The sequence below is a fragment of the Aythya fuligula genome, chromosome 3 (genome assembly GCF_009819795.1).
Source record: "Aythya fuligula isolate bAytFul2 chromosome 3, bAytFul2.pri, whole genome shotgun sequence".
In the NCBI taxonomy this organism is placed as follows: Eukaryota; Metazoa; Chordata; class Aves; order Anseriformes; family Anatidae; genus Aythya; species Aythya fuligula.
In genome coordinates, this window is record NC_045561.1 from 28,865,664 (window position 1) to 28,880,588 (window position 14,925).

The following is a 14,925-nucleotide window of genomic DNA, read 5'->3' on the forward strand; positions in this document are numbered from 1 at the left end:
TCGACTAGAAAGACCAAGTTTAGGATGCTTCTACTTGTTGGCTGTCACTTTTGCCAGTTTTCAAAAGACTTCTGAAATGCTGGCCAGCCTTAAAAGCACATTAAATCCTTGGTGTGCATCATTCAACATACCTGAATTAATATGGAAATGTATTCATGATGTTGCTGTAATGAACATACTTTGATTCCAGAACTTTATCTTCACTTCTGGCAGCCCATCAACCGTATCTTCCAAGAGCATACTGCACTGCTAGAGAAAGCTGATTTTCCTCCTAGGAAAGTATTTGCAACTCTCTCAGTATCCATTTTCTTTGCCCTCTCTCTTTTTCACCTTCTGTGATGATGGGAGATTTTAAATGGAATGGTTTTCCCCTTTACTTTTGATATTCCTGTGCTCCTTCTAATTGTCCTTTTGTTGCTTATACTCTTTCCTCTCCCTTTAGTGGTCATGTGTGCATTGCATTCCTCAATTTTCCAAGATGACCTTACTTTGTTTGTAAAACATTATTATTTTTTTTTATTTTTCACTAGTAGACTTGCATAATTTTCTCAAGGTGATTTTTTTTTCTCTCTGATATATTTATCATGCTCTCACTTTTGTCAGCTTTGATGGTCCTTTGGGCAGCCTACTTTCTATTTCTTGGAGTGGTTTTCCTTAGCAGTGCTAAATCTTTTGTTACCCTTCCAACATTTATAATCAGTTACTGTCTTTGTTCAGCTCTCTACCCACAGACATTTGCTTTCTGTTTCTTCCATCTTACTTTCATCTTCAAAGTCACATTACTAAAGGTGGCTCAGGCTTCCATGTCTCTCCTGATGATGAAACGATACACTGAAAGAAAAAATCTTTCAGTATACTCAGAGGAAGAGTAGGGCATCTGTGGGCAGGGAGGGGTGGAAAGGAGGGGTGGAGACGAGAAGCACTGAATCACCTGTTTAACCATGGAAATGGATTATCTAGGGCTCAGCAGATATTTCAGGGTGACATATCAGCAGTGTCTGGGGTTCTGGCCAAAAGGAGAAAGATGTTCTATAAGAAATGAAAGAAAAGAAAGGAAGAAGCAGCTTTGATGGCAACCAAAGGAATACATACACAAGAGTTCTGCAGGTGAGCATAAGGTCACATCACATCCCTGTCATCCCTTATCCTCTAAATTGTATAATCCAAGATTTAGATGTGTAGAGAAGTAAGGAGATTAGACATTGAATACATTTTTGAAGGTCAGATCTGTTGTATTTATGAGAAAACGCAACTAGATTTCACGTAGCAGTCAATATACTCAGCATTTTTTTGACCAGTTCCCTATAGCACAATCCTACTGCCAATTATATTAGGCAGTGTTATTCTAATTCAGCTGTGTCACTCCTTATACCACAACTAGATAATTTAGAGCTAGTTATGATACCTTGATGTGGGATGACTGTGTGGGATGACTGGATTTTATGTTTTTATGAGGATAAGGAAAACTGACTAACAGACTTTGACTAGATCAAGAGAAACAGAGCTCACCGAGATATGGCATGGTGGAAATATGTATAAACTATTAACCAAGGTAACTTAGCAAACACAGCACCTGAAAAGAAAGGTATTTCTAGTTTTCAGAGACATCCATTCAATAAATTCCTAATCAGATCTTTTACATTTTAGTTCTCTCCCTTGATAAGTGGTAAATCCAAGAGTCTATGAACTTCTGGTCTACTGTCACATCAACATTTGTGTGGCCTTTAGGATTTGCTCATTGCAATAATTTACCTTTTCCTCTCACCTGGATATTCAATTTTCTTCTCTTCCTTTCCTCTCAATATCAGTCTGGGAAAATTCAGCTTTACACAACACAGCTCACCTATTTTGCTGCAGAACCTCTCTGACCCTCACTGTCTGTTTTCCCTGTTGGATGGACCATCCCATCAGGAATTTGATCACTCTTTAACCTGGTTCTCGTTTGACAATACTTCCTTCAATTTTTTAATACTGCACACCCCTCTTCAAAGCACCATATTTCCATCAGTCTTCCCCTCCAACCTCATTGTTTCACCCTTTAAATAGACCTCTATGTTCTTCAATATCTGTGCTTGTCTCATCTACTGCTCTTGTCCAATTCCTTCCCTCATAATTGTGTTTTTCCCTTTCAGTGATATTTCCACTTTTTCAAATAAAAAAATATTGCTTTTCAGTTTTCTCAACCTTTACTGTAAGATTGCTTAGGATGTTTTCTTGCTTAAATGCTACAATTTTCATTTTTTGCCAACATTCACATCTCTGCCACTAGGATTTCTTAATTGATTTCCTCCTTAGGAGTATTGCCAAGACTCCAGTCTCTGCTTCCTCAACTCAAATTGACAACTTATTCAAAAAAAGAAATAGATATTTTATGACTAAAATCAGACTCTTCCTAATTCTCTCCCTAGAGAATACGTTGTTCCTTACACCTTCTCTACTGTTATTTTTTGCATGTTTTTTTTTTTTTTTTTTTTTGACTCTTTCAGAGATAGTATTGTAAGTTTATCTTTCTTTTCTAATGATTCCCCTCCCCTTTGTCTTTGTTTTTCACCACTTCTGTCTAAAATAGCTTTTTCAAAGCAATGCTCAACTACCATCAAAGCAATCCAAAACTCTACATATGCTTCCATGTATCTATTTTTACCTGTTAATTATTCCCTTGATATCACTTCCCAATCTCACTTTAGCTCAGGTTCTAACCAAACCTATTTTTTTTTTGAATCTGTATGCCATCAGCTTCCCCCTTTTCCTCTCACCAACATTCATACAAAAGATGTGAATTCCCAAATATCCTCCTCCAGATTTTTCCAGCTGAACTAAGCTGCATTTTTCAGAGCACAAAGGTCTTTGTAACACCTGCTCGTGTATTTGTAGGTGAGTATACTAGCAATAGTAGTAAAACTAATGTCTAGTATTCACTTTTATTCTTGCCGCTTTTGTCCTTTAATTAGTGTGTAACAGCCAGCAGACTAATGAAAAGAACTCTATCTAGCAAGGACTGCATAAAATAAATTGCGAGTAAAAAAAGAAGAGATCCTTTGATTATAAAACAAAGATACCAAGCATTCCCACTTAAGGGCTACAAAAACACACCAAATCTTTCAGTTCTCATAGGCAGATCAACTAGAATTGAATTAGCTTCTTCTAGATAAAGCATAAAGTTCTAAATGATCTAACATTTTAATCTGAAAGAGATCCAGCAATGCCAAAAGAAAATCTTTACAGATTAAGTTATCATTGACAGAGAACACAGTTCTTTCAAGAGGTGTCTTAAAATATCTTGGAAATGCCAGGTAAGAGACAGAGAAATCAACGCTTGAGTCAGAGAAAAATGCAACTCCAGGAAACTGTAATTCAGTTCACTAAGATCACGACCAGCAAAATTAGGGTTCAAATAGCTCTTGGTGTAAGTGAAAGGTGACACTAGAAACTAAAACTGAAAATGGAAGCTTAAACTCAAGCTTGAAAGAACCAGTATACGTGTACAAAGCTACTGGCTGAGCACTGTGAGGAAAACCTTGCAGCAATAAAGCCATTTGAGAAACAGTCCTAGGCTACCTGATTAGAAATGTTATGTATACTGGACGAGGCACTTCAAATTAACAGCAATGTTGGTGAACTTTTTGTACGTGATAGAGTATATTGGACAACCTAAAGATATCTAAATTATGTCTGAAAAAATAGCTGGCATGACTGGAGACAATAGTAAGAATTTTACTTCATGCACACACATGAAAATGGAGAAAGGTAGATGGTGGAGCACTAATTGGGAGCTTGCCATTATAGAAGTTAATGAGGTTTATATGTCTGAGTTTCACTTTGGGGGGAAGACAAATGGTTGTAATGGAAGGATACAAGAAAAACAACTAGAAAAGAATCAAAGCTTCAAAGGTGGTGGTGCTGTGCAGACATAGGTAGCCAGGCAAGCAGCAAACCAGAAAATCCATTTCCTATGTGGGAAAGGGTTGATCAGGACATAGATAACTTAGGCACCAGACCTTCAGACATAAACATTTCTTTCATTTTGTGTAAGGCTGTTGGGATTAGAGGGCTGTGGTGGGGAGGAAGTAGAGAGGAATGGAGGGTAGAAGTGGACTGCTGAGGTACTTTAAGAGATCCCTAGAGATGTCAGACCATGGGCAAGCATGCTCCCTTTTTATCTGTAAAACAGGTACAATGAAGACAGAATTTATGCAAATATTGCTACAAAAAAAGCTGTCTTTTGGGGGAATTACCTAAGACTACCAAGACACAATACACTCTTCAATGTATACTAGATTTCCTAACCAGATAGCCATCAAAAAGCACCAACTAGAATTTAGAGTTTTCATGGGTTTTATATTTTTGTCCTTTCAGATCTGCACAAGAGTTACCCAAACTTCTCCAGAACACAGGCTACCTTTCAGTTTCTCACTAAAATAACAAGGATGCAACATGAAATTTTACTGTGAGACCCATGTTAGGAAATAAAATAGCAACAATACCACGATCATACAGATGATATAAATATTCAAAACACATCCTACATTTTTGGAAACCTGTGTAAGATGACAATATGCAGAGTACTGTGCACTGGGAGGCCTGAATTACACTAGGAGACACTGATGTTTACATAAGTGAAAGGTAAAACTAGAAACTAAAACTGAAAGTAGAAGCATGAACTGAAGTTTGAAAGAACCAATATACATATATAGAGCTCCTGACTGGGCACTGTTAGGAAAACTTTACAGCAACGAAGCTGTTTAAGAAACAGTCTTAACAAACAGTCACAGAAGTGAAGAATGTGTTTCTTAGAGTACAAAGATAACTCACAACATTAATGGTTTCTCATAAGATATCTAACAGCTTCTTGAGCTGTGGTGGCTTGTAAAGACAGTTTGGCTTCTCATGATTTATGCTAATAGTGCCAGCTAATTTCATATAACTTACTGAACACAAACTCACTAAACAGTGACCTGCTATCAATAACCTGGAAAGAAAGCAAAGTGGAGAGGCACTCTGCTCCCAGTGCTGTCCATCATTTCTTGAGCTTTAGCAGTTTATCTCTATCAAGCTCTCTCTTCCCTCTCTTGATTTCCTTACCTTGAAGGTACACCAAGGCTGTGTGGTGCTCTTCATTCAGTTTCTAGCAATAGCTCTTTGAGGTTCTGATCAGCTGCGATGCTTCCAGCCTTGCACCTTCGCACAGACACAACCTATTCTTTTCACAAATGTGCTTTGCAAACCACTGATGTTTACTTGGCCTTTTTACTATCTCTAGATGATAAGATGTCGGAAACATTGATGAACCACCTATCAATTCCCAAATCTTAATTCATGGTTATGTATTTAGACAGTGGAAAGAAAGGATACCCCAGCACTTCAGATTTTCTTTGGCAAGATCTTTTTTTCTTTGGCAAGATCTATTCCCCCCCCCCCCCCCCCCCCCCCCACACACACACACACACACACACATATTGCTCTAAATGTTAGGGACAAATGCCACTTTCTAAAACCCCATAAAATAAAGCAGGGCTAAATTTTATTATTTCTGCTCTTTGTTTCATTCTTCCTCTAAATTGCTTTCTCCACCTTTACATTTTTGTCTCCCTCTCTCTCAGGTGATCCCAGAAGGAAGAGGTATGTTTACTACTGATGTTTTACGATTAAAACACTGAACTTTGGTCAGTGACTTACTCCTATCTATAGGTTCAGAAATTTGCCAGCCATGCACAAGTCCCCAAGGGGCCTCCGACAACCAGGGTGCCAATTGGTGCTGAATCTAGACCTTAACCCTTAAGCATTAGCATCCCCCAGTGGTCCTATCCATCACTGCAGCTCAGGCCTTTTTTTATTTTTTGGGGGTGGGGTGGGGGTATGTACGTTAGTTTTCTAGATACTCCAACTTTCAGAAGAAATGTAAATTCAAGCAAGGTTGTCTCAGAACTAGCCAGTACTTGGGAGTCTTTTCAGCTCAGTAAAGAACCATATATCACATATAAAGATGAAAAAAATATATCTTCAGTCATTGAATATATAACGTGTCTATTATAAAACACTAACCTGTAAGAGCAGAGATGTTTCTACAAAACATATTTCAAAAAGGGGTGAAAATTAGACAAAAAGAGAACCAGGCTCTTTATTGGAGTGCATTTGAAGAAGAAAAAATAGGTTGAGAACCCCTTCTGAGAATGTTAGGTTCTACAGCTTTTTTGCCATTTTAAATTTTATTTTTTACAAAATCATGAGTCATGGACAAGATATTGTAGCAACCATTAATTTTTAATCTACCTTTTGATTGAAGTTCACAGACTTAGAAACTACCATCCATCATGTCTACTGATAGAATTGTAAATCAAAAATTCCTGGCTGACATTTCATTCCCACAGTGAAAACTCAACTATGTTCTCAAAATATACCCTGAGCCTTGTTGTGACCTACCTTATTTATAGGAGTAGTCTGGGGGAGTGAGAAATATTCTGAAAAAGAACATCCCAGCCACTGTTCTTAAATCCAACCCTTTGCAAAATAATCTGAGGTTGTGTTAATGGGGACTGTCTTCCCTGTTCCCTGAAACTCGTCAGTCACTGAAGACAGGTCAAGTAAGGCAATACTGCAGAATGTTGCTGGAAGGGATGGAGAATAGAAGGAGTGAGAAGAGCAGACAAATGATGCACATCTAACAGAAAGTGTGATGCTTGCACCTATACAGCTCGCTCCCATCCAGAAGCAGAACAGCCACATCAGCACAAGCCCTGTGTCGGTGCTGACTCGGCAGAGGGAGGTTAGAGGGGGAAAGATGTGCGAGGCTGCCTGGGGGAAAAGACAACAGTGCTTCTGTACAACTTTCTCTGTGGGGTGAAAGGGAGGAATTTCCCCTCCTTAATGCTAGAGCCCTCCAGTAACTCCTCATGCTGCAGCACAGGAGATGAAGGGTTGCTAATTAAAACAGCTCGTCTGAGAATTAGGGGGACTTGCACACTAGCTTTAAGTTCAGCCAGAGCTTATGAGCAGTGCAGAAAAGAAACAGAGGCGTTTGTCCTCTCTGCACCAGAATCTCCCCAGACCTGATGCCACAGATGCCCAGAGAGGCAGCACACCTTCACCCCATCAGCTCAGCTTCATAAACCCAAAAGACCCTTGCTGTCACTTTGCTACTACTTTTCTCTCTAATTCTCTTGTCTCTTAGGACATCAAGCAGAGTTTTATAACAGATGCATACTGCCACTGTTGGCAGTGTGAGCACCAGATACTTGAGATAAAGGGAAAAGAAAACAATAGAACCCCCAAACCAAATCCCCAGAACATAAATGACTTCTTTTCAATTTAGGGGGTCCTTCCCCAGAGGTAACCTAGAAGAAGTCTGCTAAGGTCAGTATCTCTTAATCTGAGTCTTCATAAGCAGCAGTCAGCCTGGAGTGTGAATGTGCTGAGACATGACAAACCCATGTAACACCTCTTCCTGATATTCTGTTATTTTGTGGTTAGAGGATTTTTGAAAGGAAGTTTATTTTAGCAAGCTGCTGAGTGCTGACTCTGATGTGGGGCAGCTTTCACTTAGGCAAATGCCTCAGCTTTTGTTAAGGCTCTTGGACAGACTGAAAATCAACTGTGACTTTTACAAGAAAAGCTGTGTACATACACTTGGCTTAGACTATCTAGTGAAAGTACATGTCATAGATTTTAACAAATAATGGACAATTATGGTTCAGCATAAAAAGAGGAGGCATCTTTTTGCTTTGATATATTTGATATATATGCCTAAACAATGTTCCTCATAAAATGTCATCGTCACTACCTCAAATACAGAGGTAGGTATTCAGTATGACAAACCAGTTTTATGCAGTTTAACCATCTGTCTCCACCAGTTAATGAAGTGGATGATTCAGAAGAAAAATCAGCAACCATCACACTGAAAACATGCATTATGATACAAGGCATCACACAGCACTGAAAATCAACCCTGCTGCTAAAGAAATGGAAAATGAACAATAAACACATTACCTGAAATTAAAATTGTTTTTGACAAATACTCCTGAGCTTTAAAGTTTTAACAATGATTTCCTACTTATATGGACTTCTAGAAATCTCAGGTGATACCCTGTGGAGAGCACCATGAATATTTTTTCCAGAGCTGAGGAAAGGAAAATAGATATCTATAATGGAACTGCAGGAGCAGCCAAGCAGTAGATTGATTCAACAAGAGAAATTCAATGCATCCCAAAAGATTTCCTAGGATTTGCTCTCCTGCTGCTTAGGGCGCAATTTGTTGTAATGAGAACTGAGGATTTTGTTTCAGGTATGTCAAAACTTGCGGTGATGACTTTAGGGTATAAAGAGAAAACTAAAGTGAAATCTCGCTTAAATAATGCTTTTGGATGAAGTGAGAATAAGGACAATTTTGTCGAGGTGCAAAAAAGGTCAAGTGTCTCATGCAAATAGCATTCCCTAAGAAATACTAATTCAATGCACAAAGTCAAACCCTTTCTTTCATCTCCAAACTCCTGCATTAACAGCTTGAAAACTACAGTACACGTCAGTAGGCAAAACAGAGAAACCTTTATTAAATTATCTGGTAAAATTGCACTTGGTTTCACTGCACTCTGTTCTCTTAAATGTCTGTAGAAAAATCCTCAGTGTTCAGTTTTGAAGAACTGAGTTAACAAGCTATAAAAAAAAAATGATTTAGTGATTTTTTATTTTATTTTATTTTTTTAATAAGGGAACATTTAAACAGGCAGGCTACTCCACTCATCTGGAGCGTGCCACATGGTAGAAGGCTGGCAGGAAGCATGTACTGCTGCAGTGCTACATTAGCCCTGTTTAAAAGGTTAAGTGGGACATGCATGATGTGAATTTCACCCTGAAGAAATGTGAGAATTTGTAAGCACTCATGCCCTTGTGTATGTGAAGTAATAGTGGCTATGAGCATACAGCTTCTTGCAGCACTGGTGGAGCAGAGCACATGCAGATTTCTTACTAATTACATTACGGTGAAAGCTCTGAAACACTGTGCTGTTTCTCAACTACTGCCCAGAGTTTCATTCAGAAACAGGCTGCCAGATGAAATTTCCTCAGGCAAAATAATGCATGCTGATGGCAGCCGCCTGGTTTGATTAGGGAAAATATGTAAAATCTGAAATGTTGATATTCACAGCAGCACACATTGTTCTAAATGGTGTAGCAAAACCTAAGAGAAGAAATGGATACTCTGACAAATAGCTTCGCAAGAACAAACATTCATGCGTGAATGACATTATATCCAGAGATTCAGCACAGGTTTATGTTTAGTCACAAATCAAATATCCAGAACCCAAAGACTTGCAACACAGAGCTTTTAAAACAGAGCAAACAAACCAAAGCATGCAACAGCCACCCTATCTCCAGTAAATGACCAAAGTTACATGACAGATCCAGGCTCCAATCAATTTCAAGACCTATCACATGATGTGGGATCTTCTAGAGCATCCTTACGTACCAAAGAAAGGATATCAGACTCAGAAACTCTTCCAGCATGTACCATAGGATCAAGTACTGACAAGGAGAGAATAAATGCTTTACCACCTTAGCCCCTTGGTGTTACCAAAACAGGGAATAGTGGCTTTTTCACTTTGACCTGAAACTTCATTTCACAAGATAAAAAAAAAAATAGTAATAATAATAATAATAATTCTATGAACTCCATGTACTCAGTATACTGAGAATATATGTTATTTCAGCCAGCACTGTCCCTCAAACTTAACACAGTTCAGCATAAATATACTGATACCCTCATTGCAACGCCGTCTGAACCAGAAAGTCAGCTTCTGGTCAGAGTTGTAGAGCAGCATCTGAGTACATCTAAGCAGCTGACAATCAGTTATCACAGTTCCTATTATCATGTTATTTGCTCTCAGCCTTACTATGCAAGCAGAATAGGACTTCTCCCTCATTCATTAATCTGGAAAGCAAGGCAAGATTTACAGCAAGAAATAAAAACTGTTAAGCAGCATCTAGACAAAACACTCTGTTTGCATGCAATTAGACAGACACCCCTTGACACACAGGCCAGTCTTTGAAAACAGTTGAACCCACTGCGTCTCTTACCTGTATGGTCCTAGAGTCCTGTTGCCATAACACAAAGCTTGTTCCCAGGCTTCAAGGTTGATGCAGGCATCCATGGCGCAGTCGAGCATTTTGAGCTTGTAGATATTTGTGTCTGGAAGATGACAACTCTTGTCACCGCTCAAGAGACTCTGACATCTTGCCAGAACCTGCTCCCACTCTGTTATTGGCCTCAGTTAAAGAAATATCTTTAACCAAACAAAAATACAAGTCCTAAATGTTGTTGGGAAGGACTGGGAGCTACAGGGCATTAAGATTAAAAAAAGCTGCCATCACTCCAGGCAGCTTCAGTTCTTGAAAACATACTTGAACTCATAAGTGGCAAGCTTAGGTAACTATGCTTTGTTTATACTTAGCAGAGTAACTTGCTAAAGGCGGCAGTATTTCAGCAATAAGAGGTAAAAGAAAAAAGACAAAATTAAAGGATATTTTAATATCTATCAAACTAAAAATGTTACATTTTTTAGCTGCTGAAAAATTATTATTTACTTAAGATACTCCTCAAAATCTTATGCCCAACAGCAAGAACCCATGGAAATGTGTCTTCTAAAAAGTAAAAAAAGATTTTTTTTTTTACAAACACATCAAAAAAAGAAACCACAGTGCAGCTAAAAAAAGATTTTTTTTTTCTATGTACTAAAAGAATGACACATACTTACAAGCTGCCCAAGATTTTTTTTTAAATTCTCATAAGTTAGAACCTTTCTTGCAATTAATTAAGTTTCTTTCTCCTTGAAACAGTTGTAAAGAGCACTGTGGTTTCTTTTTTTGATTTTTTTTTTTTTTTTTTTTTTTTTTTTTTTTTTTTTCCCATGTATTGATGCAAGCTTCATGCATATGAAAGAAAAGCATCACAGTTCTGATGTCTGACTGTTGCTCAGGTTAAAGGATCGTGGCAGTAATTTTTTACATTTGATTTTACATAATGATTTTTACATCCAATACTATAAGAGTTTTTTTGTTGGTTTGTTTGTTTTTATTTGGCAGAGAGTAATCTGGGGCTTGCATTCACTTCAGTTGGATGTTCCTGATCACAAACCACGTATTTTCATTATACATTAAACTGGTTTAGCCTTTCTACGGAGCAGCTTCTCCTCTCGCTGACCACAGCTAAGATGAACACTAATATTTCCAGATTTAAATAGGTAATCAGTTTAAACAGTTTAACCAAGCAGTTTAAACACTAAAATGTTACCATACACACCAGTAAGAACAAATCAAGCAAGCAACAGAAGAATTATAGTAAGAGAAGTAATAACACTGCTTCTCTCATGGTCTTTCTATACAATCAACTCAAGGATGTTCAGCAATTATCTTCATGACATTATTGAAAATGTTATTCACCCCAATGCAGCAATGGATTTAAGTGTGTAATGATAACCCTGTAATGAAGTAATTAGTCCTTCCTGAACACTGGAATATTTACATACTTAAATTTAAGAATGTGACCACTCTGTGGCTGGGCCAGAATTTATAGCATGGTTGTTAAAAGGCTAAACTAATTATTTGTGAACTGCTCTCATGCCCTTGGATTGAAAGAACCATACAAGGGAAAGAATGTGTTATTATAAAATTGCACCTTAACCTCTATATCTCTGGCAAACATCCATGTATTCTTTAAAACTGATTAAGGACAGACAAACAGAAGAATGATGGATAGCATTTCCACCTGATACAATTTTTGTAGTAAGTATAAACCACCAATGACAGCACTAAAGATTACCATTTTAGCTGATGCATAGTAGTACTCTGCTTTTATTTATATTACGTTACTTTGTTCATTCACTAGCATCTAATAGCAAAACCAGTTGGGACCAAATTTTCACATACATAAACTGCAAACTAGAAAACTATCAGCTGCAACAGGACAAAAGTGAAGCTGGCTGTCCTACATCTAGTCCCAAGACTAGAGGAGCAGCCTTCAAGCATCTCTGCTGCTGTTGTGTTGCACACAATAATCCCCTCAGACTTGGCTTTAGCATCTTTAGCATTTAATGCTTAAACTAGAATTTGGTTCTGCAACAATCTGCACACACATAATGTTTCAAGTTCTCTTAACTGCAGATTTAGCATTACAGCACTGTATCAGTTATAGTCAGTAGATCAGATTTTGGGAGTCACTAACTCGCTAAACTGTGGACACTATTCATTTAATTTGCTATAAAAATACATTTGCAGAAACTAATGACTATGTGCCTCAATCAGCAAGGTTTATATTCATTCTTGGCAAACGGACAAATGTCAAGCCCCCTCCTCAGGTACTGCATTCACCAATTCATGACAATTAGCTCTGGTACAGCACTGTGCTGCAATGGAAGGAAAAGATTTCCCATTTCAAATCTGTGCCCAAATCTGAGAACAGAAGCTGAACAGACAGCAGTGACATTTTCTTCAACCAGTCCCAATACCTTCTACTACAGTACATTTGATTCATTTTTAAATAATTAAGTTTGCTAATTCACTGATAAAGATCCTAGCAAAAGTCAGTAGGTGCAATTTCTCCTGCATTTAAATATAGGGACATTAATTGCATGAGTATTTTGGCTCCATACGTTTGGTACCAACATGATTGCAGCTGTATATTGCATATTTACAACCTAATATTCAGGTTAAAACATGGGCCCTGAGCTACAGCTGAATGCTTGAAGATTCAGTATTGCCCATTTCAAGCTAGTGACTACAAAGGACTTTAAACCAGACTACAAACTGTATGAGTGTTAAAGTTAGGTAAGTATTTCCCTTAACAACAGTCCTTTTGCTAACAAACTGAATCTGTCTGGGTTAGAAAGTAACATTTTTTTAAATTATTATTATTTTTGTTACAGAAAAAAAATGTGATGATAGGTTTCCAGCCTGGAATATCATTATGCAAACTTGTTTTTTTATGCTGCTGAAAAGGAACTGGAAGAACTGAAATACTGGAAGATTTCATTCTCTCTCACTCTAATATCACAAAATATTACATTTTAAATGTACTCACATCAAATAGCATCATAGAATCATGTAGGTTTGAAAAGACCTCCTCTAAGATCATCAAATCCAAACAACAAATTACAATTATTTTTAAAACAACACAAGAATGGAAACTTTTAGGAAATAAATCTCAAAAGATGAACTGCTTTACTAAAGGGCTCCCTGGATTATGCTCACAACTGAATGACAGTCTGTTGCCTGTCACTGAAAGGATACCTTCTTTTGATTTCGGATATCTCACTTCATTTACAGCATCTTTGACTTCTTTCCAGGCACTCTCTTCACCTGCCAATTTCTCAGCATCCTGGTTAAAGGGAACAAAAGCATTTGATTAGGAAGACAGTAAAACAGAGTATGCAGTAATGAAGAAAAACTATCTTAAAAGATCACATTGACAGAAGCAAGTTGTGGGGATTTTATCACTATTTTTTGAGAATGCACAAAAATTAATTTCACTTGATGTTCATATTCACCCTGTATCTGAAAATAAATGAGAAGATATCAAGGAAAATGAACACAGACATGGAAATATTAAATACTCCAACCAGATAGTAGATTTTATAACAAGAACTATGATCATTTGGAAAAGATAACCAGTGGCATGTGAATTTTACTATCAAAAATGCATGAATAAGATCAAATTCTCTCAAAGAACTGCTACCCAATATTTCACAGACCCTTAACTGCAATGTAAAAAGGGTTTCACATATAATTTTGTGCTGATTAGAGAGACTTTACAAGCAGAAGGAACCTACCTTCACTCATTACAGTTGTAAGCATTTGCTTATAGGAAATGTCTGCTACTCAGAAAAAGCTGAACTTTAGTTTTATTTTATAATTCATTGTTATTTCTTCCCTATTACAACAGTTATATTGTCCTATCACTTTGTCATAATAAAGAAGGCAAAAATGATTAATGGTTACAGCAGTAAGGGAAATAGTTTCTCTTTCCAGCTCTCTAGCAGGGACTAACTGCACCTTAGGCAAACCACTTGGAACAAATTTATTAAAGCATCTACAGACACAGCTAAGCATCTTGAGGGACTTCCAAAAGCATCTAGATATTCAATTTCCATTGCTGTAAGCGCTTAAGTACCTTTAAAAATCTGGCCTTTAAGACACTGCAGTTCATTATCTCTCTCTCCTTACAAAGGCTCTGCTACTCTCAAAAGACTGTTGTAAGTGCAAATTCTTTCAGAAATATTTTAAATACAGTTCTCAAAGATCCCTTCAGCAGGGATGGAGGCCTGGAGATTAATAGAGGAAGTGTGTTTGAATCTAACCAACCACTCTGTAGCCAACAGATGCTCACTGTGTATATCACAGCACTACCTCTATTAAAAAGCTTGCAAGCTCTATCTGTCTAGAACAGCATAATTTTTTTTACTCTACTGCTCCTTATTTACCATAAATTCAAATCAGGAAATATTTACAGTGAGAATCAGCACTCACTTTCACATTTAATTTGCAGTTTTGTCTTTCCATCTGCTCCATGAAACAGCAGACCTCCGTGCATTCCTGGGATGATTAAATCAAGATTGGTATCAGCTGCCTCACTTATCTGTAGGATACAGATTACAAGGAGGGCAACCTGAACCCACTGCATTTGGTGCATGCACTTCCCACACAATTAGTTCTCCAATCAAAAAGTTCACCTGGAAATAATTTTGTGCATAGCTGAATTTACCACCAAAAGACAAAAGTTGAATGTCAGGAGAAACAAGCTTATATTGTAGACTTTTTATCAGCACAATTAATGGACATACCCAACCCTGTTACAGTTTTGGAAGAGACTTAAACCAAATCTGTTACCTTCAGCATAACCTCTCCCAGTTTTTGTGGGAGTACATCAATTTCTGAACTCAGGCT

At 37.6% G+C, this 14,925-nt stretch overlaps 1 protein-coding gene across 1 annotated transcript in view; it reads right to left on the reverse strand.

The window, feature by feature from the left end:
- The window catches only part of SMYD3 (SET and MYND domain containing 3), a 397,374-nt gene that overhangs the window by 37,215 nt on the left and 345,234 nt on the right, over positions 1 to 14,925 (reverse strand). Inside the window, exons 9-10 of the mRNA XM_032184877.1 lie at positions 13,273 to 13,360; positions 10,066 to 10,243 (exon numbers count right to left, since the gene is read on the reverse strand). Coding sequence (XP_032040768.1) covers positions 10,066 to 10,243; positions 13,273 to 13,360 — 266 coding nt within the window. The remainder of the gene's footprint in view (positions 1 to 10,065; positions 10,244 to 13,272; positions 13,361 to 14,925) is intronic.